The following is a 22,464-nucleotide window of genomic DNA, read 5'->3' as shown; positions in this document are numbered from 1 at the left end:
GGGTAAGAGACAAGCAGGAAGCCCACTACAATAAAAGTGCGCCCGCAGAACCCTTCACACCAGGAGAAGTGGTGTTAAAGAGGAAAAGGAGAAACCACAAACTTGATGACCAGTGGGAGAGAGAACCCTACACTGTGTTAAATTCAAGATTTGATAACAAGAAGACCTGCCTAATTAGTAGAGTCGGAGGAATGACGACTGCAACGGTATCTAGAGATCATCTGAAGTTGTGTCCAGACCTGCTAAAGCCGCAAGAAGAAGTGCCTCTCACCGTACCGGAGGAGCCTAAAGAAGCAGTACTCCATACTGACAGGAGATTTACCGGCAGATTGGCCTCAACTAGGAGGAGCAGTAATAATCCCTGTGATCCACTTCTTTCAACAGCCAGAAGACCCTCCACAGCAAGTAGAGCCCGTAAGTGCTTCAGAAGAGCCTGCTCAAGAAGAATCCCCGGAAGAAGGATCCCCGATTGGAGCAGAGCAAGAAGGCCCAGCCAATGGTATACTTGCCAGTCCTGTAGACAGGTTAAGGCAACCCTGCAGTTCCCCAACACTTAGAGCTGACAGAATGGGAGGTAGTGCAAATACTAGTGCCTCACGCATCCCAGTACCACATAGGTTGACACGTAGCACACGAGGTCAGACCCCTGTCAGATACAGAGAGTAAAGAAGGAAACTCTGAATGTTAGAACTCTCCTGTTAGGTTTTTTCTATCTTGCTGGTCACATGACCTTTTTTGCCTATTTAGTCCTGCTCCGCCCTCCTAGCCTTGCTGGACTTCATTGTAATTTCTACTCTTGAACTAGCTTGGTGCTCTTTTGCCTTTCTCAGTCAGTTTTGCTGGGTCTTCGGATCTCTATGTTCTATGTTGTTTATGTGTCTTATTTCTGCTACAATTTCTGCTAGGAGGTGTCCATCTTTCTCCCAGTCCCTAGTTCTTATAGGGATCCCGTCCTCACATCAATAGGTCTTCGTTCAGACTAGCCGAGGACTTTAGCGGGTCTGATCGCAGGATCAGGTTCCCCGTTACATCGAAGGGATCCAGCTTAGTTCTATTGTAGGGACAGATCTCCTGTCTTTCCTTAGTGCTTGTAGCAGATCATAACAGTAAGTCCAGCCCAAAAAATTTCTCTAAGGAAAGACCTCCAGTTTCCATCATGGTCTCGGTTCAGGATTTGGCTCAACGCTTGCAGGGACTCTCTCTGGAGGTGGCCAAGCTCCAACAACACGTGAGTAGCTGTTCTGGAGCACATTTTGTAGAGCCAAAGGTACGTTTGCCTGATTTATTTTTTGGTGAACAACAAGATTTTTTTTCCTTTAAAAATGCTTATTTATTGTATTTTCGTTTAAGACCCAGATCCTCTGGTGATGAATCACAGCGCATAGGGTTCATAATGTCACTTTTGCTCAAAGAACCTCAGGGATGGGCCTTTTCTCTCCAACCTAGTGATCCGTGCTTTAGATCAGTGGATAGTTTTTTTTCTGCTTTGGGGTTGTTGTATGATGATCCTGATCGTGTCTCATCTGCTGAGTCTGAATTAAGACGTTTGAGGCAGGGATCAGGTAATGTGGAAAATTATTGTACTCACTTCCGTCGGTGGTCTGCACAGGTGGAGTGGAACGATTCAGCTTTGAAAAGTTTGTTTCTTGCGGGGCTAGGGGAAAGGGTTAAGGATCTGCTGATTGCTTATCCTTCACCTGGAAACTTGCAGGAGGCAATGCAATTAGCTATACGGGTGGACAGGAGACTGCGTGCAAGGGTTAATGAGAGTAAAACCTCTGCCATGTCAGCTCCGAGTCTTGAGAGGGTCTGTACTGACATTGGAGAGCCGATGGAGATTGGGGCGATGTCACCCCGCTCTCAGGAAAAAGACCGCAGATTTTCTGAAGGTTTGTGCTTTTATTGAGGTGGGTCTGACCATTTCATTAGGAACTGTGTGCTTCGTGTGAACAAAGAAAAAAAAAGGTCAGTTACGCCCGTATAGCCTGTTTAAATACTAAGGGTGTACTTCTTTCTGCTACTACCACTGCTCAGGAAGAATTAATTGAATTTCGGGTATTTGTGGATTGTGGTTGTACTCTGAATGTGATTGATGGGGGGTTCTTGGAAAAACTTAAATTAAAACCCAAACCTTTGTCATCCCCTATTGCCGTGGTTTCTGTCGATGGCTCTCCCTTAAAGAGTGTTACTCACAAGGTCTGTGAATTTCCCCTCACTATTAATGGTATTCACCAAGAGAATTTGGATTTGGTAGTATTAAATAATTTGCCTTCTCCTGTAGTGTTGGGGTTACCCTGGTTAAAATTGCACAATCCTGTACTGGATTGGTCTACCAATGAAATTAAGTCTTGGAGCCCTAAGTGTTATGACAAGTGTTGTAACGGGCGCATTGCTGCTGTGGATAAAGGGGAATTACCTGTACCTATTCAGGATTTTTGGAAAGTTTTTTCTGAGAAAGAATCGCAAATTTTGCCTCCCCATAGAGACTATGATTGTACCATTGAATTTGTCCCTGGAGCGACTCTTCCTAAAAGTCGTTTATTTAATCTTACTATTCCTGAGAGAAAGGCTTTGGAGGAATACATACAGACAAGCTTGGCCGCCGGTCACATTAGGCCTTCCAAGTCTCCTGTGGCTGTTGGATTTTTTTTTGTTAAAAAAAAGGACAGCGGTTTACGTCCTTGTCTGGACTTTCGTGAGATTAATAAAATTACTGTACGCATTCCTTACCCACTGCCATTGATTCATGATTTGTTTAACCAGTTATTGGGGGCCAAGTGGTTCTCTAAAATTGATCTCCGGGGGGCATACAATTTGTTGCGCATGAAGGAGGGTGATGAATGGAAGACTGCTTTTAACACTCCTGTGGGTCATTTTGAGAATCTGGTTATGCCTTTTGGTCTTACCAATGCTCCAGCATTTTTTCAGAATCTTATTAATGACATCCTTAGACCTTTGATCGGCAAAAATGTGGTTGTGTATTTGGATGACATTTTGATTTATTCGCCGGAGCTGGAGTCTCATTGGCGGAGCGTACGTGAGGTTTTACAGTTATTAATGGACAATTCGCTTTTTGCTAAGCTAGAGAAATGTGAGTTCGCTGTACAGAGAATTAGTTTTTAGGGTTACATTATCTCCAGTGAAGGTTTTGAGATGGATCCGGTTAAAGTTCAAGCTGTGCAGGAATGGCCTAGGCCTATTGGTTTGAAATCAATACAGAGGTTTTTGGGTTTCGCCAATTATTACAGAAAATTCATAAAAAAAAAATTCTATTATTGTCAAACCACTGACCGATCTTACCAGGAAAGGTGCTAATGCAGTTCAGTGGACTTCTGAGGCCATTGAAGCTATTGTGTTTCTAAAGGAGAGGTTCACCTCTGCTCCCATCCTTATGCAGCCTGATGTGACTAAGCCGTTTTTGGTTGAGGTTGATGCTTCTTCTGTGGGGGTCGGTGCGGTGTTGTCTCAGGAAAACTAGGATGGAGTACATCCCTGTGCCTTTTTTTCAAAAAAAATTTCTGAGACTGAACTTAATTACGATATTGGTAATCGGGAATTGCTGGCTATTAAACTCGCATTTGAACGCTGGCGTCATCTCTTGGAAGGTGTTGAATTTCCCATTCAGGTTTTCACTGATCATAAAAATCTGATCTATCTTGATGCTGCCAAGCGCTTGAATGCCCGTCAGGCTAGGTGGGCACTTTTTTTCTCGCGGTTTAATTTTTCCGTTACTTACATCCTGGGTACCAAGAATGTTAAAGCTGATGCGTTGTCTCGCAGCTTTTCTCCCATGGTCGGTGCTGAGGAGGAGGAGGAGAGCATTTTACAAGAAGGTGTTGTTTTTGATGCTTTGGACTCCATTTTGGAGGATGAGATTCTTAAAGCTTAGGAGAATGCCCCATCTAACACTCCCCATGGGAGGTTGTTTGTGCCTAGGACCTTTAGGAGAGATTTGTTTGTTGAGTGTCATGAGTCTCGGTTGGCAGGTCATCCAGGAATTTCTGAGACCAACAGACTTGTGGGTCGCAGTTTTTGGTGGCCTGGATGGCAGAAGGAAGTCATTAAGTGGGTGCGTCAATGTACTGTGTGTGCTAGATCTAAGTCTTCGCATGCTCCTGCTGCGGGGTTGCTTTGCCCTCTAGAGGTTCCTAGTGCACCTTGGATACATCTGGCTATGGACTTTATTACTGACCTTCCCCCCTCTGAGGGTTTCACGGTCATCTAGGTGGTCGTGGAGCATTTTAGCAAGATGTGTCACTTGGTTCCCTTCATCAAACTGCCTTGCGCTAAGACACTCGCTAAGGCTTTTGTCAAGGAAATTGTCAGACTACATGGCGTTCCTACTGACATTGTTTCTGATAGGGGACCTCAGTTTGTGGCTCGTTTTTGGCGTGCCTTTTGTGACAGGTTGGGAGTTCATTTGTCGTTTTCATCCGGATATCATCCTGAGTCTAATGGCCAGACAGAAAGAAAGAACCAGGATGTTGAGCAGTTCTTGCGTTGCTTTGTGGCAGACAATCAAGAGGGGTGGTCTGAGTTTTTGCCACTTGCTGAGTTTGCTCTTAACAACCATACATCCTCTTCTGCTGGGTGTTCGCCTTTTTTTTGCTGTTCTGGGAGACATCCGTCTTTTGGGTCATTCTCCAAATTGGTATCGACTGTGCCTGAGGAGAATTTTTTCCGGTGATTTGGAGAGAGTTTGGACGGATGTGCGTGCTAATCTTCAGGAGGCTAACAAAAAATCTAAGAGGTACTTTGATAGGAAACGGCAAGAGGTTTCGTTTGCTATTGGTGACATGGTTTGGGTCCCAAGTTTGTAGGGCCCTTTAAGGTGCTTCAGATAGTTAACCAATCTGCTGTTAAGTTGGAGGTTCCTACCTCCTGGAAGATTAATCCGGTGTTTCATGTTTCTCTGTTGAAAAGAGCTGATGTGTCGGATGGTGACGCCTCTGCCACTGTTCCTCCGGTGGTGGAGGACGGGGAATATGAAATTTCCCGCATCCTAAATTCTAGACGGTATAGGGGGAGTTTGCAATATCTCGTCGCTTGGAAGGATTTCGGACCCGAGGATAACTCATGGGTGAGGGCGGATGATGTTTCTGCTTCCAGACTTGTCAGAGCGTTTCACAGGAGGTTTCCTGATAAGCCTGGGCCTAGGGGATCCGGAGGATCCTCTTAGAAGAGGGGGTACTGTTAGAACTCTCCTGTTAGGTTTTATCTATCTTGCTGGTCACATGACCTTTTTTGCCTATTTAGTCCTGCTCCGCCCTCCTAGCCTTGCTGGACTTCATTGTAATTTCTACTCTTGAACTAGCTTGGTGCTCTTTTGCCTTTCTCAGTTGGTTTTGCTGGGTCTTCGGACCTCTATGTTCTATGTTGTTTGTGTGTCTTATTTCTGCTACAATTTCTGCTAGGAGGTGTCCATCTTTTTCCCAGTCCCTAGTTCTTATAGGGATCCCTCCCTCACATCTATAGGACTTCGTTCAGACTAGACGAGGACTTTAGCGGGTCTAATCGCAGGATCAGGTTCCCCGTTACATCGTAGGGATCCAGCTTAGTTCTATTGTAGGGACAGATCTCCTGTCTTTCCTTAGTGCTTGTAGCAGATCATAACACTGACAGTGTAGATAGTTGCCCTTGGGGTATTATATTGTGTATTTTCATGTATATGTATCTATTCACTTGTGTTTTGCCTTTTAATGGACAATCTAAGTGAAATGAACACTTTTCTTGTTTGCCTCTAACTACCCGCCAGGGTACATAAAGAACTTTGTGGCTGAGGACTATGTGCAGCCCAAAAACTGTTGCAGTAAATAATTGCACTCCCTGGTGTGCCCCTTTAGGTGACCTCAGAAGAAAAACCTGTCTGGGTGGCACAAGCGGAGGTCGAACTCAGGATCGCCATGCCCTGCAGCCACCCCAGGGCCTACGTGGAGGGTTTGCTTTGGACAGGTCCCTCAAGCTACCAAGTACTCTACCCTGTGAGATGGACATACTGTCGGGGAACCTCACAGGAAGAGACTTGAATTCTGAGGTTGCTTATTGAATTGTACGTACCTATTTATTATTTATAATGTTTTATATGTAACGTTCAAGCAAAGTGCCTCCCATAAAGGGAAGAGTTATTGTTATTGTTGTTATAAAAAGTACTTCAGTCCGTGAGTACTGAGCTTTGCTAGGGGGGAATGTGGCGCCCTGCTGTGCATTGGTGCCATAGATCCTAGAGGTGTGCATGGACGGATTCCTCCACAAGAGGCCCTCATAGCATTCACACACCTCCACCTTCCACCTCAGACCACCAGAGGGAGCCCTTTAGGGATATAAATAGGGAAGGTGGAGCTAGGCAGTTAGTCTAATTCTGGAGTCCACAGAGAGTGAAGCCTGTGAGAAAGTCAGTCCAGCACAGACTCAGTGAGCTCAGGTTAGTGAGCCTACGGCGTGCCGACGCCATAAGAGCGGTGAAGAGTAGCGAGGCCTACTGCCAGTGTGAAGCCTAGTGAGGGCCCCGAGCGCGGCCGAAGGCAAGTGGAGTATGCGAGCTACATAGGGGGCAGAGGAGCTTAGCCAGCTCACCCCAAAACCATTTACCGGACACCGGGTCCGTGTCTGCAAGGATCTCTAAAACCAGCAGAAACAACCGGAACCCCTGGCGAACTATATGTCCCAGGAACACCAGAATCTGACCGTTATCCCAGGGTCAGGAATCACAGAGGCCCAAGAGACCAGGGTGGTAGGGCCTTCTATCAGAAGGCCCTACCACCAGGTCAGGAGGTGTGAGACAGAGACCAAGTTAGTCCTAGCTTCAGGCAGGTCATAAACTTATCAGGAAAAGGCAAGAAACAGGAGGCCCCACACCCACTCACTGGGGAGAGTCCTGAAATGCACCCTTCACCCTATAGTGCCCTGGATCGTGCCTGAAACACCACCAGTAAAGGTACTGAAGTGAACTGTTGTGAGTGTGCCTATTCTTCTCCTGACCCGGCTGGGTCCCCTCTGTCCTGCATCCCTTCTCCTATGCTGCCCTGAGGCCCCGCTCCACCTGTGGGGAGCCGCACCCAACTAAGCTGACTGATCACCGGCCTCAGAGGACTGTAGCAGCGCTGGTGATTCCCACCAGACCCAACGGGTGCGTCACAAACTTTCCCTTATCCCATACACCTTTTCCCCCATTCCTTTGCTTTTAAGAGTGACCCCAGGGTACGGGCTCGGGAGCTGGCCACCGCGACATCCCCCAAATCTAACAGCAAGGCCCTGGCGCCGAGTCGTCCCCCAACACCATGGGCGCATCAAGATCAGCAGTCATGTGCGGGGAAAGATGCGGGCTCAGAGCCAGATTTTTTTTTTATATACAGTTTTCTCCTTCATTCTATTTCACGTATGTCTGTAATAAAAAATATATACTGTATTTAAAGAAAATCTATAAAATGATCTTACCTTTCGACCGCCCGAAGCTTGATGGAATTCATGCCTTTTAACACATCCATCATACTGGGGAGCTGATCCACACTGCCTTTCTCTGAAGCCTCGCTTTCCGTCGGGCTGCATTTGTGAAACCCTTTACATTGTCTTATAAGATCAAGTGCAGATTTTAGTTGGGTAGATGGGACTGGGGGTGGTGGAGGAGGAGGAGGAGGAAGGGGCAGCGGAGCTACTGGGGTTGTACATTGTAAGAACTGTGCGGAAAGTGGTGTAGAAGCTGAAGATGGGGGTGGGAGGGCATTACGTGGGCTGCCAAATGAGTACAGTGATTCTGTATCTGAGAAAAAAAGACAAGATCAAATCATACCAAATACATAGCAAAAGCTTGACCTGTTTAACCCATTAAGTGATTAATAAGGATTACAAAAACAATGGCTTACGAGACTGTGCGGCTTGTGACTGTTGTAGGGCAACAATGGCAGCAATCTGTGCTCTCAGCTGCAGCAGCTCATCTTCCAAAGCTGCGATTTTCTGAAAGGCATGATCGTCTGCAGGAAGGAGACTCTTTTCACACACTCTCTTGGCCGACATCATAGTCAGAAATCCTGAGTCTGAATTATTCGGGTCCATGGACTTGTTGGATTGAAGATCGTGTCTGATGAAAAAGGTCACTGTCACTAAAGAACCATTAAAAAGTAGTAGTTACTAAAGGGAATCTGTCACCAGGTTTATGCTACCTCATCTGAGAGCAGCATGATGTGGGGGCCGAGACCCCGAATCCAGTGATGTTACTGGGCTCTTTGCTGTAGTTTTGATAAATAATTGTGTTATCTTCTTCAGCTCTGCTAGTCCTCTCAATGATCAGCTCCTGCTATGCAGTCCTTAATATTCATGAGCTCTGGCTAACCATGTCCCTCTCCGCTGTCAGCGTTGTCTATGCACAGTGTAGACAGAAAGCTGTAAATCAATGGTGCAGGCAGGGCTGTGGAGTCGGTAAGCCAAACCTCCGACTCCTCAATTTCCATGACTCCGACTCCCTCATACACGGCTCATGTTTAAGTGATAAATTTACTGTAGCACAGATTCATCTCAGCTAAAAGTCTAGACCCTTAGATCAGGAATAGGACAGACATTTATAGGACATTTCATAACTTTCCCAAATTCTTATGAAACAATATTCCCCACAAACTGCATTGAACTACTGTACCCAATTTATTATATATTTTAGGTTAGGAGTCGCAGTCGGTACATTTTATACAGATTCCGACTCCACGAAAATGGACTCCACAGCTCTGGGTGCAGGTTGGGTTAGACTGAGCTCATACAATTTGGGAGAAGACAATCAGAGCTCACCAGAAGTAAGAAGTATCTTGGTATATTTATTTGTCTTATTAGTCACACCAAATGAAGCGCACAATAACAGGAAATGGTCGGCACCTGCGTGCACCCACGCTCTCCTGTAACAGGTCAGCTGCTATTTTTTAGCCAATAAAGATACCAAGACCCTTATGGTGAGTGTCACCTTTCTTCTCCCATATTGTATTACTGGGCCATTTACTATCGTCACTGAGCATCATCTATGTAATTACCTAACAGAGGCCATAACGATAATTGATCAATGTCATATATATTCAAGCCGTTACAGTAGCAGCCTAACCAGTGTCTACACACACATATATGTATATATACATATATTATATAGACACATACACATACACATACATATGTGTGTGTGTATATATATATATATATATATATATATATATATATATATATATATATATATACAGTACAGACCAAAAGTTTGGACACACCTTTTCATTTAAAGATTTTTCTGTATTTTCATGACCAGGAAAATTGTACATTCTCACTGAAGGCATCAAAACTATGAATTAACACATGTTGAATTATATACTTAACAAAAAAGTGTGAAACAACTGAAAATATGTCTTATATTCTAGGTTCTTCAAAGTAGCCACCTTTTGCTTTGATGACAGCTTTGCACACTCTTGGCATTCTCTTGATGAGCTTCAAGAGGTAGTCACCAGAAACGGTTTTCACTTCACAGGTGTGCCCTGTCAGGTTTAATAAGTGGGATTTCTTGCCTTATAAATGGGGTTGGGACCATCAGTTGTGTTGTGCAGAAGTCTGGTGGATACACAGCTGATAGTCCTACTGAATAGACTGTTAGAATTTGTATTATGGCAAGAAAAAAGCAGCTAAGTAAAGAAAAACGAGTGGCCATCATTACTTTAAGAAATGAAGGTCAGTCAGTGCGAAAAATTGGGAAAACTTTGAAAGTGTCCCCAAGTGCAGTTGCAAAAACCATCAAGCGCTACAAAGAAACTGGCTCACATGAGGACCGCCCCAGGAAAGGAAGACCAAGAGTCACCTCTGCTTCTGAGGATAAGTTTATCCGAGTCATCAGCCTCAGAAATCTATGAAAATTGTACATTCACACTGAAGGCATCAAAACTATGAGTTAACACATGTGGAATTATATACTTAACAAAAAAGTGTGAAACAACTGAAAATATGTCTTATAATCGGTTCTTCAAAGTAGCCACCTTTTGCTTTGATGACTGCTTTACACACTCTTGGCATTCTCTTGATGAACTTCAAGAGGTAGTCTTCCAACAATCTTGAAGGAGTTCCCAGAGATGCTTAGCACTTGTTGGCCCTTTTGCCTTCACTCTGCCGTCCAGCTCACCCCAAACCATCTCGATTGGGTTCAGGTCTGGTAACTGTGGAGGCCAGTGAGGTGTGTTTGGGGTCATTGTCCTGTTGAAAACTAAATGATGGTCCAACTAAATGCAAATCGGATGGAATAGCATGCCGCTGCAAGATGCTGTGGTAGCCATGCTGGTTCAGTATGCCTTCAATTTTGAATAAATCCCCAATAGTGTCACCAGCAAAGCACCCTGGCACCATCACACCTCCTCCTCCATGCTTCATGGTGGGAACCAGGCATGTAGAGTCCATCCGTTCACCTTTTCTGTGTCGCACAAATACACGGTGGTTGGAACCAAAGATCTCAAATTTGGACTCATCAGACCAAAGCACAGATTTCCACTAGTCTAATGTCCATTCTTTTTGTTCTTTTGCCCAAACAAGTCTCTTCTGCTTGTTGCCTGTCCTTAGCAGTGGTTTCCTAGCAGCTATTTTACCATGAAGTCCGGCTGCACAAAGTCTCCTCTTAACAGTTGTTGTAGAGATGTGTCTGCTGCTAGAACCCTGTGTGGCATTGACCTGGTCTCTAATCTGAGCTGCTGTTAACCTGCGATTTCTGAGGCTGGTGACTTGGATAAACTTATCCTCAGAAGCAGAGGTGACTCTTGGTCTTCCTTTCCTGGGGCGGTCCTCATGTGAGCCAGTTTCTTTGTAGCGCTTGATGGTTTTTGCAACTGCACTTGGGGACACTTTCAAAGTTTTCCCAATTTTTCGCACTGACTAACCTTCATTTCTTAAAGTAATGATGGCCACTCGTTTTTATTTACTTAGCTGCTTTTTTCTTGCCATAATACAAATTCTAACCGTTTATTCAGTAGGACTATCAGCTGTGTATCCATCAGACTTCTGCACGATACAACTGATGGTCCCAACCCCATTTATAAGGCAAGAAATCTCACTTATTATACCTGACAGGGCACACCTGTGAAGTGAAAACCATTTCCGGTGACTACCTCTTGAAGCTCAACAAGAGAATGCCAAGAGTGTGCAAAGCAGTCATCAAAGCAAAAGGTGGCTACGTTGAAGAACCTAGAATATAAGACATATTTTCAGTTGTTTCACACTTTTTTTGTTAAGTATATAATTCCAAATGTGTTAATTCATAGTTTTGATGCCTTCAGTGTGAATGTACAATTTTCATAGTCATGAAAATACAGAGAAATCTTTAAGTGAAAAGGTGTGTCCAAACTTTTGGTCTGCACAGTGTATATATATATATATATATATATATATATATATATATATATATATAATCTAACTACACTTTATCACTGTACCATTTAAAGGGAATGTGTCAGTAGGATCAACCCTCCAAAGCCGTCTATATGGGCATGTACGTCATAGGAAGCTAACTAAATTGATACCTTGATATCTGCGATCTGATGGCTTATTCCAAAGAAATCTACATTTTTCTTAATATGTAAATGAGCTGTGAAAAAAAGTGGAAAATCCAGCAACCACAAAATTCATTAAAACATCACATTTATTTGTAGATTAAAACATGAAAAAGTAAAATTTAAAACATGTTAGCACAACGGTCTACACGAGCTCTTAACAATGGCCCCAACATAGATCTCCTGGAGAATCTGACTCCAGAGCTCAATTTGAATGAAAGGTTCTGTTACCAGTGTGAGACATGTAATGACTGACAGTCTGCTCTCCTGATCTACATCTCTCACACTGGTAATGTGTCCTTTCATTTAAAATAAGCTCAATAAACTCTGGAGGCAGATTCTCAGGGAGATCCACGTCCGACCCACAGCTCATTTACATATTAAGAAAATGTGAATTTCTCTGGAATAAGACATCAGATCGCAGACATGAAGGTATCATTGTATTCAACTTTCTATGACCTACACGCCACATAGACGGCTTAGGTTGGTTGATCCTTCCGACAGACTCCCTTTAAGGCTCCACAAACAGTGGTGATGCCACAAGTATAGGCATGAAATCATAAGGGATGGCAAACATTTAGATTCATTTCTGGAACCTCTTGGACATTCGTGATGACAGATACTGAGAACAAGAGTGGTATATGCAAAAAAAGAGTGGTGTGTCCTCTTTACAGTGAATCTGTCAACGGATTCCACAATTCAAATCATATACATTGTTAGATAGATGGCTTAAACCTAGCGAAACAGGTCAGAATGGCTGTATGATACTGATATAATAGGATGGTCATTTTTATGAGTCCACCTACAGAGTTAGAGAGCTCAGAAGCTGTAGTGTTTTTAATCTCCACCCAACCTGACTTGCAGCTGCAGCTTGTACTGAGAAGTGTGAGATCTCAGCAGCAGGAGGAATAGATCCGCTTTAGCCTCTACTGTGAATAATGATGCTACCTAATAATTCACAAGTGTTGACATCACTGCTTGATTTCACATTGGAGGCCACAGTCAGTGATTTGGCCAGATAAGTTCCATTTAAAAGGATTTTCCAAAAAAGTTATCCAAGATGGCCGCCTTTACATATTTCAAAATGCAACCCATCCTGGGCACGCATTGTTACAGTTTACACCCCTATGACTGAAAGCGGGAGGCTTCCGGGGGATAAAGTTAATTTCCTCCCGGCAGACAGGCTCCTAGTGCAGTGGCAACACATGGTCAGAATGCTATTTCCCTGCAGATTAAACCCATATCGGCAGGTTAATAGCGGTTTTTCACACAACCGGTTCATTTTAATACACTGTGGATTCCCATGACTTAGAAGTGCACCAACCTGGAAATGAGGTCGAGGGCACGATTCCAATGGCAGTAATGTTCCAATAATTTGAACCACACTACGGGTCCAGCCATATGTCTTACGCTCCAAAATTTGGATACCCTACAGAGGAATAAGCCAGAAAAACATACAGTTAGGGAGAAGTCGGCACAGTCAAGTGACCACGCTGGCACAGTTCTGACCTTCTCAGTGGGCATGACATTTCGGTCAGGACTGTGGGAATGAAGTTATGTTACAGGAGCCCCGGGAGAGCTAATGCCGACACCAAGAGGTGAGTATAGAGGTTATTAACCTCTTTATGACGTGGTACGTAATAGTACACACCACGTCATAACCCCCGGATCATCAACCTCATCCATACAGCTGACATGTGCCCGCAACAGCAGCGGGTGGAATCGCGATCCACCCGCGGCTGTTAACTAGCTAAATGCTGCTGTCAATCTCTGACAGCGCCATTTAACCACGCCGGAAGCGCGTCTTTTACATGATCATGGATCACCGATTGGTTGGCATGACCCCAGTGATGGTCATGGCCAGATTGCTATGAGCCCATAGCAAGTGAGCATTTGTGCTACACAGAGGCGATCTGCTCATTGCCTGTATGTAGCAGAGCCGATCAGGCAAGTGCTGTTTCTAGTTTCCCATGAAGACTATTGAAGCAAGCAAAAAGTAAAAAAAAAAAAACTTTTAATAATGTTAAAAAAATATAAAAAAGTTTAAATCATCCCCCTTTCGCCCCATTTAAAATAAAACAATTAAAAAATAACAAAAAAACACATACACATATTTGGTATTGCCGCGTTCAGAATCTCCCGATCAATATGAAAAAAAATTAATCCGATCGGTAAACGGCGTAACAAGAAAAAAATTCTAAACGCCAGAATTACGTTTTTTTTGGTCGCCGCAACATTGCAATAAAATGCAATAACAGGCGATCAAAACATTGGATCTACCCCAAAATGGCATCAGCTCGGCGCGCAAAAAATAAGCCCTCACCCGATCAAAGATCCCAAAAAATGGAGACACTAGGGGTCTTGGAAAATGGTGCCTTTTTTTTTTTTTTTTTTTTAGCAAACTTTGAATTTTTTTTCATCACTTAAATAAAGAAGACCCTATACATGTTTGGTGTCTACAAACTCGTAATGACCTGGAGAATAATAATGGCAGGTCAGTTTTAGCATTCAGTAAACGTGGTAAAAAAAAATAAAAAAACCTGTGGAATTGCACTGTTTTTGCAATTTCACAGCACTTGGATTTTTTTTCCCGTTTTCCAGTACATGATATGATAAAACCAATGATGTCGTTCAAAAGTAAAACTTGTCCCACAAAAAATAAGCCCTCACACGGCCATATTGACCGAGAAATAATAAAGTTATGGCTCTGGGAACAAGGGGAGCAAACAACGAAAACGCAAAAACGGAAAATGCTCCAGTCATGAAGGGGTTAATATATTTTGGGGAAACATAGTGATGGAGAAGGGGTTGTCAGAGTAGTGATTCTTCAGTCACCTTCCTGCTCTGCTGAGATTTCACACTGTCTTTGCAATGGAAGGCCCTACCCCAGGCGCAGATTAAGTTCCCGGCTGACCTACAATAACATGGCTCTATCATTGCCATGGGCAGCGCATGTAGTCATCTCTAAAAGATGTCATTGAGCTGAAAACTCAATCTGCGCATTCGCTGCCCATGGTAATGATGGTGCGAGATTTCGAAAAGAGCAGGAAGGTCACTGAAAAAGCAGGGTCCTATTATTCACAGACCAGAGGGGCCGGGAATCACAGACAGGGAGGAGAAGACAGAGTGTACAGTCCAGCCCCTGTGAACGAGATCTGATTAGAAGAAAACTTCAAATGGGGATTAAAGCACCACTCCAGCAGGTTTTTATTATTGCAGTGCTAATCTAAGGTCCCTGACCCTAGTATAATACTTACCCGCCGTCGTCCTCACCTTTCATCGACGCTGCTCTAGTCCCGCTGCGCCACCTTGTGACCGCAACTTCTGACTGATCGGAAGTCAAAAGGTAATAGTCATAAGATCTTGCATTGAAAATTGACCTCCGGATTGTCCAGCAAACACTGGAGCGATCCGGCAGGTCACAAACTGCAGAAGACGACTGGAGCGGCGCTGATAGAAGGTGAAGACGGCGGCTGGTAACAAAAAGATTGGGGGCAGGGACCTTAGATTAGAAGCACCACTCCAGCGCTGTAATAAAAAAAAACACTGACGTGGTGATTTAAAGAAGAACAACAAAGCGGCTTTCTTCACCAAAGGTATCAATTTAATCAATATTACAGCACCATCTAAAGTATGTCTTTACTTTAAATTCCAATTTTGTGCTGACAGCTTCTCTTTTTGGCCCACTCTGTCATCCATGACAACTAGGGTCCCAGTTGGTTCACCTACCAATATGTTTTCATTCAATCATACAGAAATAAATATATACCAGAGCCATATATTATATATCAAAATACATATCAAATTGTATTCATTACAACAATGCAAAAACATTTTGAATTATTAAAACATGTTGAACATGGGAAACCACAAGATGGCGCCACAATCCCAGCAGTAGTATGAAACAACAGCCTTTTCCATGAAAATGATCTAGATTATTTCTCAATTCCACATATGTCTAACTTATCCATCTCCTGCTGGTATCATAGCTTTCTATGGTTTATAGGGATCTTATCTTGTGGTTTCCCATTTTTAACATGTTTTATATATTTTTTGTATTGTTGTAATTAATAATATTTGATTATGTTTTCTGATATATATGGTCTTGGTGTACATTTATTTCTGTATAATCGTATGTTTCCATTTGTACTGAACCTGTTACTCCGTCCATGCAGACAATATAGGCTGGTACATTCATTTCTGTTTTTGTGTATTTGTGCTGTGATTGTGGACACATTTGCTAACAATGTGTTTTCATGTCTACTGTGCTGGATATGTACATATGTGTGTTTTTTAAACTATATTTAATAAAAGCTATATTTTATTCCTTTTATGATTGAACAGCTTCATAGTGGGTTGAAAGTACATGTCCACAGAGTTGAACAAAATGAAACGTCAAGTTGAATGAGAAGAAAATTGGCACCAGAAATTGTGGCACCCTATATCTCCACAACAGAGTGCAGAAGAAGAAAAATTATAAAATGTAACTTTTTCATCTAAATTTCTGCCATTACATGCAGGAATCTAGAGTTTATAATGCTTAAAGCGAACTTGTCAGCAGAATTTTGCTAAGTACCGTATATACTCGAGTATAAGCCGACCCAAGTATAAGCCGTGGCACCTAATTTTACAAAAAAAAACCTGGGAAAACGTATTGACTCGAGTATAAGCCTTGGGTGGGAAATGTAGCAGCTACTGGTAAATTTCCCCATCCTGGTATGCATGGCCCTCTCATCCCCAGTCCTGGTATGCATGGCCCCCTCAACCCCAATCCTGGTATGCATGGCCCCCTCACCCCCAATCCTGATATGCATGGCCTTCTCATCCCCCAATCCTGGTATGCATGGTCTCCTCATCCCCCAATCCTGGTATGCATGGCCTCCTCATCCCCCAATCCTGGTATGCATGGCCCTTTCATCCCCCAATCCTGGTATGCATGGCCCCTTCATCCCCCAATCCTGGTATGCATGGCCTCCTCATCCCCCAATCCTGGTATGCATGGCCTCCTCATCCCACAATCCTGGTATGCATGGCCTCCTCATCCCCCAATCCTGGTATGCATGGCCTCCTCATCCCCCAATCTTGGGATGTATGGCCCCCTCATACCCCAGTCCTAGTATGCATGGCCCCCTCATCCCCCAATCCTAGTATGCATGGCCCCCTCATCCCCCAATCCTAGTATGCATGGCCCCCTCATCCCCCAATCCTGGTATGTATGGCCTCCTCACCCCCCAATCCTAGTATGCATGGCCCTCTCATCCCCCAATCCTAGTGTGCATGGCCCCCTCATCCCCCAATCCTAGTATGCATGGTCCCGTCATCCCCCAATCCTAGTGTGCATGGCCCCCTCATCCCCCAATCCTAGTATGCATGGTCCCCTCATCCCCCAATCCTAGCATGCATGGCCCCCTCATCCCCCAATCCTAGTATGTATGGTTTCCTCATCCGCCAATCCTAATATGCATGGCCCCATCACCGTACACATAAAAAAATAAACACTTATACTCACCTTCCTTCCTCACCTCTACTCCAGCACTGCGTCCTGTTCTCCTGCAGCAGCTCATGTCAGCATCTGAGCAGACGCTGATGTGAGCTGCTGCTGCCGGCATGTTCACTCCTCTCCACACCGGGACTATGTGCGTTGTACTGCGGTGGTATTCACACTGTGCGGTAATGAGGCACTGACCCAGTAAAGTTTAACTTAAATGTCTTTATACTTAACAAACTCACAAAGTAAAGGTAAACGGTATCCTCCTGATCACAGCTGGGTCGTAACACAGTCTTTCTCCAAACCCGTTACCGTGGGCGACGGCACCGACGTGTTTTGCTGAGGAGTGCCAGGAGTTTTGCTTCTCTTGGCTCTGTGCTCAGCTTCACACAGGCCTGTATTACAAAGCCAGCTGCACTGCAACTTGTAGACAAAACACTGACACATCCAAACCTTTGCTGCAGGTTTTTAAATAAGAACTGTGGACATGAGCCACATGCAAGACCCGGGCTGGAGGGAGTGGACCGCCCCACTGTCATCCTGTAGTCTACTCCAAGAATAAAAGCCCATGCTGGGTTTTCTTAAATCTAACTTAGCCAAAAGCTTGACCAAGTTCAAACTTTACTTTTATCCTGCACTGCAACCACAGCTATGTCTGTGATTGCCATGCACTCCAGCGGGTTCAAAATGCTTCTATGCACATCCTAGGAGACACATATCGTCCCTCGCATATGATCCCTCTCACTGCCTCGCAGTGTGGAGAAGAAGAGTGAATATTCATTCTCTTTAGTACCGTGCCCACTACTAAAGAGAATGAAAATGCTGAAAAATTCGTATTATACTCGAGTATATACGGTAAACTACAGGCGTTGTCATGCTGGTGCCGTTACACTAATTAATATGATACCTGAGGTGAAGAAATCCGTCTTGTGGTTCTTGTGTAATTAGTGTTTGCAGTTTTTAGTTAATGATATGCCCGTGCTCTGGGGCAGGACTGTAGGCAGGGTCTTATCCTGGTGCTCTAGGCCAGATCAGCAAGATAAAACCCTGTCTACAGGCCGCCCCTATCTGTCTCTCTTTCTGGCTGTCTCTATGATACAGAACATACTTGTCCTTTGGGGCGGCCTGTGGGCAGATCTGTTCTTGCTAATCTGGCCCAGAGTATCAGGATAAGACCCGGCCTACAGTCCCGCCCCAGAGCACAAGAATCTCATTAACTCAAAACTGCAAACAATGATTACACAAGAACCACAAGACGGATTTCTTCACCTCAGGTATCATTTTAATCAGTGCAGCAGCCCCAACATGACACTGCCTGAAGTTTACTTAGCAAAATCCTGCGGACAGGTTTGTTTTCAATTTGTGAAAGGTCCTATTTAAAAGGAATGTGACACAATTTTTATTTTTGTATTAATGATTATATAATTCATAATAATAATTTACTTTTAAAAACAAAATAAAATGTCGTATTTTAAAGGGAACCTGTCACGTCCTAGTTGCTATGTATACTGCCCCCATTGCTTTGTTAGTGATGCAATGTGCATCACTAACAAGCTTTTTGCATTAAAATCGATGGTAGCATAATGATGAACTTTATATACACTTTGTCTTAGCAGCTCGTATTCAGTCATAGGGGTGTGATCCTGCTATTCAGTCATGGGCAGCACCTCATTCACTCACTGCTGGCGCTGCCCATGTATTTGAATACTGCTCCCGGCAAGGTTGTGTCTAGATTGGAGGTGATTTTTTTGTGAGAGGGAGAAAGCTCGGCCACTTTGTGAATTTTTTTTTTTTTAATAAAGTGAGGTTTTTTTATTATCGCTTTCTGTAATATAAAAAATTACACACAGCTCTGATTGTTCAGTTTTGTTAGAATTCAAATTTTCCTGTATGTCCACAAGTCTCAGCCAGTGACGAAGCAGCCGGCAGAATCATCAGAATGCACAGCACAAAAGTAGCATAAATTATAACAGTTCTCCAGTGACCTTAGACATTCCTGTAATAATTTGTCACTTCCATGTTGTACATTATGGTGACTGTCGGGGGCGCTCTTCTACGCCTCTCCCCGTGGAGCTCCCTCCACTCTTCACAATGTCGGTGCTGCGGACAGGACTGTGGACAAATGGGAGAAGTCACATTCTGGCAAAACTGAACAATCAGCGATAAGGGGAATTTTTATATTACATAAAGCAACAATAAAAATATAAGTTTCATTAATCAGGAAAAAAAAGAATTTTGCCCAAATCCATAAAATATATAACAGTGTAAAAATACATAAATTATATAACAGTGTAAAAAATCATTTTTGATTTGTTTTTAATGGAGCAAACATCACATGAGCAAATGCATAAAAAAGCATAAGAAAAACATTAAAAAGCCAGTAGAGGCGACTAGACAGCAGTGAGTATAAGGATCCTTGAATCAACTCCGATCTAGTGGTGTCAGTGCTGAACTGTCTACATCGGTCTAGTGGTGACAGTGCTGAACTGTCTACATCAGAGGGGATTTTTTGAGGACCTCACTCCAGCAACTCCGATCTAGTCTCCTCAGCAGTGAAGCGTCTAGAGCGGCGTGGCTAAAGTGAGGAGCACAAAAAATCACCTCCGATCTATACACAACCTTGCAATATTCAAATACATGGGTGGCTTCAGCAGTGACTGAATGCGGTGCTGCCCATGACTGAATGTGAGAATCACACCCCTATGACTGAATACGAGCAGGTAGAACAAAGTGTAGCATCGGCATCTCTGCCTCCTGCCGGGCAGAGACTTCGTTCCCATCAGCGCCGCGGTCCCGGTCCGGTGTCTTCCTGCACCCCTGCTGCTGTGGTGCGCACCGTGCGCAGCTTCCCAGGCACTGTGCTTAGGGCGCGCGCCCTCCTTCCCTTTTTAAGGGGCCGCGCACGCGCCGTCCTAAAGAGTCCCCGGCCAATGGCTGGACGACTTCCCCTATTTAAAGCACCTCCTCCAAAATGGAGGTGCCTGTGCAAGGTTGTTGTTTGTGTGCCAATGTGGCGCCCCTGAGGGTTTGACCACCACAAGGATGCTGCATTTCTTTAATGGAGTGTAATGTTTCTCCTCTGGGGTAAGAACAGTGCGATGGTCAGGAACCTTCCTTCACATCCAACACCACACTTCTCCCACCAGAGGGGACTAGATTGCACCAGGTGCTGCCCTCCTGGTTACAGGGAGACTGGGGAACCAAGAGATAGGGGAACCATTTAATGGGTGAGGATGGAGGACTCACATTTTGGTGACACTGTAAATTTCATATTTAATAAAAAAAAGCCATTTTGGTTCTGGGTCTTTGTATTGTGATCTCCCTCCCTGAGCGTGGATCCTGTGTGGGCCTGCAGAGGACGGAGACACAGCCCTCGTACCTTAGCCTTGGGTCGAGGGGCAGGTTGCAGATAATGGATGTCTCAACCCTGTCAAGGACCATGACCAAGAAGGCCCGGAGCTTAAGAGTGTAGCTCCACAGCAAATGGATCCCAGGGAGGATGCAGACGGAGCAGAGTACGCCACCTGTCCTCGCCTACCTGTTCTATTCAGTGGGATTCCGGCTGCAAGAGGGGAACCGGTCCCCGACACCTGACCTTGCTACTCCACGTCCTGGTCGGGAAAGCCCGGTAGGCCCTGAGGATCCCACCGGGTAACGGAAGGAATGGCACTGCCACCCGTACCCTTTTTCTGAGAGGAGTTCAGAGGGAGACAAGGCCTATCTACACACAGACAGGAAAGGACCCGGTCTGAAGTCTAGGAACACTCTGGTGTAGGGTCATGATTTGACACTGGACTTACTCGGAGGTTGTCGGACCCTCTTTGTCTCTGGTGACCGCAGGACTCCGCGAGGAGCAGGGAGTCGCCTTCCTACTGCCATCTCTTTAGTGAGTAAAGCCTTGGAAGTTCACCCCTATGGCCTCCGGACTCTTTGTTCTGCACTACACCACACTACGCAGCACTAGACTCCCCTGGACTACTACCCCTGTCGTCCTGTCCCTCTGTCCTGAGGCCCTGCTCCGCCTGTGGGGAGTAGTAACAACCATGGCTGCAATAACACCATGCCTCAGCGGACTGCAGCAGCGCTGGTGGCCTTCACCAGGTGCCACAGGTGGCGTAGTCGAGATCAGCCACTCAACCCGGATAAGCCCATCTCTTTGTTTTAGTGTGACGGCCCTGGGCACGGGTCGGGTCCGGGCCACGGCTGCACCCCATCTCTACATCACAGGACCCGACTCCGAGTCCCCCATCTCCCAGGGTAAGGCCTTATTGGAGACCACGCTGAGTCACACACCAACACTCTCCTCAGCCCTCAGGTTCCAGTGCCCGCAAGCCTGCCTACCCGGAGCACCTGCCAGGTTACCTGCCGTGTCCGCCTGCTTGCTTACCCGGAGCACCTGTCTGACTATTTGCCATACCCACCTGCTTGTCTACCCGGATCACCCGCCGGCCTACCTGCCGTGCTTATCCGCTGTACCTGTCAGCTTCTGTCACCTGACCCATGGGAGTCACCTGCTCTCACACAAGGTTGGTCACAGAGTGGAACCTGGTTCACCTGCCCGGTCCCTCCTTGGTTCACGGAGTCAACTAAGCCTCCGTGTGACCTGGGTCGGTCCGAGTAGGCACTTAGTTACGCCCCTCTGGTCCCTCCTTGCATCAAAGCACAGAGGTTCCACCACACGAATCCGTAACAGTTTGCACAGGCCATGGAATCCGGTGGCCCCCAGGCTCCTTTCTCTCTCAGACCTGTACCTGGAGGTCTCTCGTCAGAGATCCCAACAGGAAACTATCCTGTTCTATCTGCGGACAGTCAACTCCCGCCTGGACACGCGTCCACCCCAACTGTGTCCGTCTCTAACCGAGGGGCACCCACTCCGGCAGCACCTCAACCCAGTGGCGCTATGGCACCTGGCTTCGGATCCTGGCTTTCTGCGCCTCCATGTTTTGATGGTGACCCTGTCCTATGTAGGGGCTTCATAAATCAATGCACGCTGCACTTTGAACTTCTGGCACACCAGTTTGTCTCCGACCGGGCCAAGGTGGCATTCGTCATGTCTCACCTCACCAGAGAAGCGTTGGCATGGCTTAACCCTCTGTGGGAGAGAGGGGATCCTCTGGTGTCCAATCTCCAGGCCTTCCTCGCGGCTTTCCGGAAGGTGTTCGATGAACCTGGACGAAGATCTTTTACTGCTTCCTCACTTCTCCGACTCCGTCAAGGGAGTCTCTCTGTGGGACGGTATGCCGTGCGTTTCCGTACCCTCGCATCTGAACTGGCCTGAAATAATGAGGCACTGGTGTCCGCCTTTTGGGAAGGCCTTTCCGGATGGATCAAGGATGAGCTAGCAGGCCATGACATACCTCCCACCCTGGACGACCTGGTGTCATTAGCTACCCAGATTGACATCCGTTTTCTGGAGCGTGCTAAGGAGACGAC

At 45.3% G+C, this 22,464-nt stretch overlaps 1 protein-coding gene across 2 annotated transcripts in view; it reads right to left on the bottom strand.

The window, feature by feature from the left end:
• LOC141164112 (mitochondrial fission regulator 2-like) overlaps nt 1-22,464 on the bottom strand; it is a 57,387-nt gene that overhangs the window by 9,741 nt on the left and 25,182 nt on the right. The window contains exons 4-6 of one of the 2 annotated variants that reach the window (XM_073649263.1): nt 12,868-12,972; nt 7,860-8,074; nt 7,435-7,756 (exon numbers count right to left, since the gene is read on the bottom strand). In XM_073649263.1, the coding sequence (XP_073505364.1) occupies nt 7,435-7,756; nt 7,860-8,074; nt 12,868-12,972 (642 nt within the window). Of the gene's footprint in view, nt 1-7,434; nt 7,757-7,859; nt 8,097-12,867; nt 12,973-22,464 lie in introns of both variants that reach the window. The other variant, XM_073649264.1, reaches the window with a different exon arrangement.

This window comes from Phyllobates terribilis, unplaced genomic scaffold (genome assembly GCF_046119375.1).
Source record: "Phyllobates terribilis strain yellow unplaced genomic scaffold, ASM4611937v1 Scaffold_10__3_contigs__length_209671492, whole genome shotgun sequence".
In the NCBI taxonomy this organism is placed as follows: domain Eukaryota; kingdom Metazoa; phylum Chordata; class Amphibia; order Anura; family Dendrobatidae; genus Phyllobates; species Phyllobates terribilis.
The sequence above is the reverse complement of the archived record's forward strand: the minus strand, read 5'-3'. Positions and strand labels throughout refer to the sequence as shown.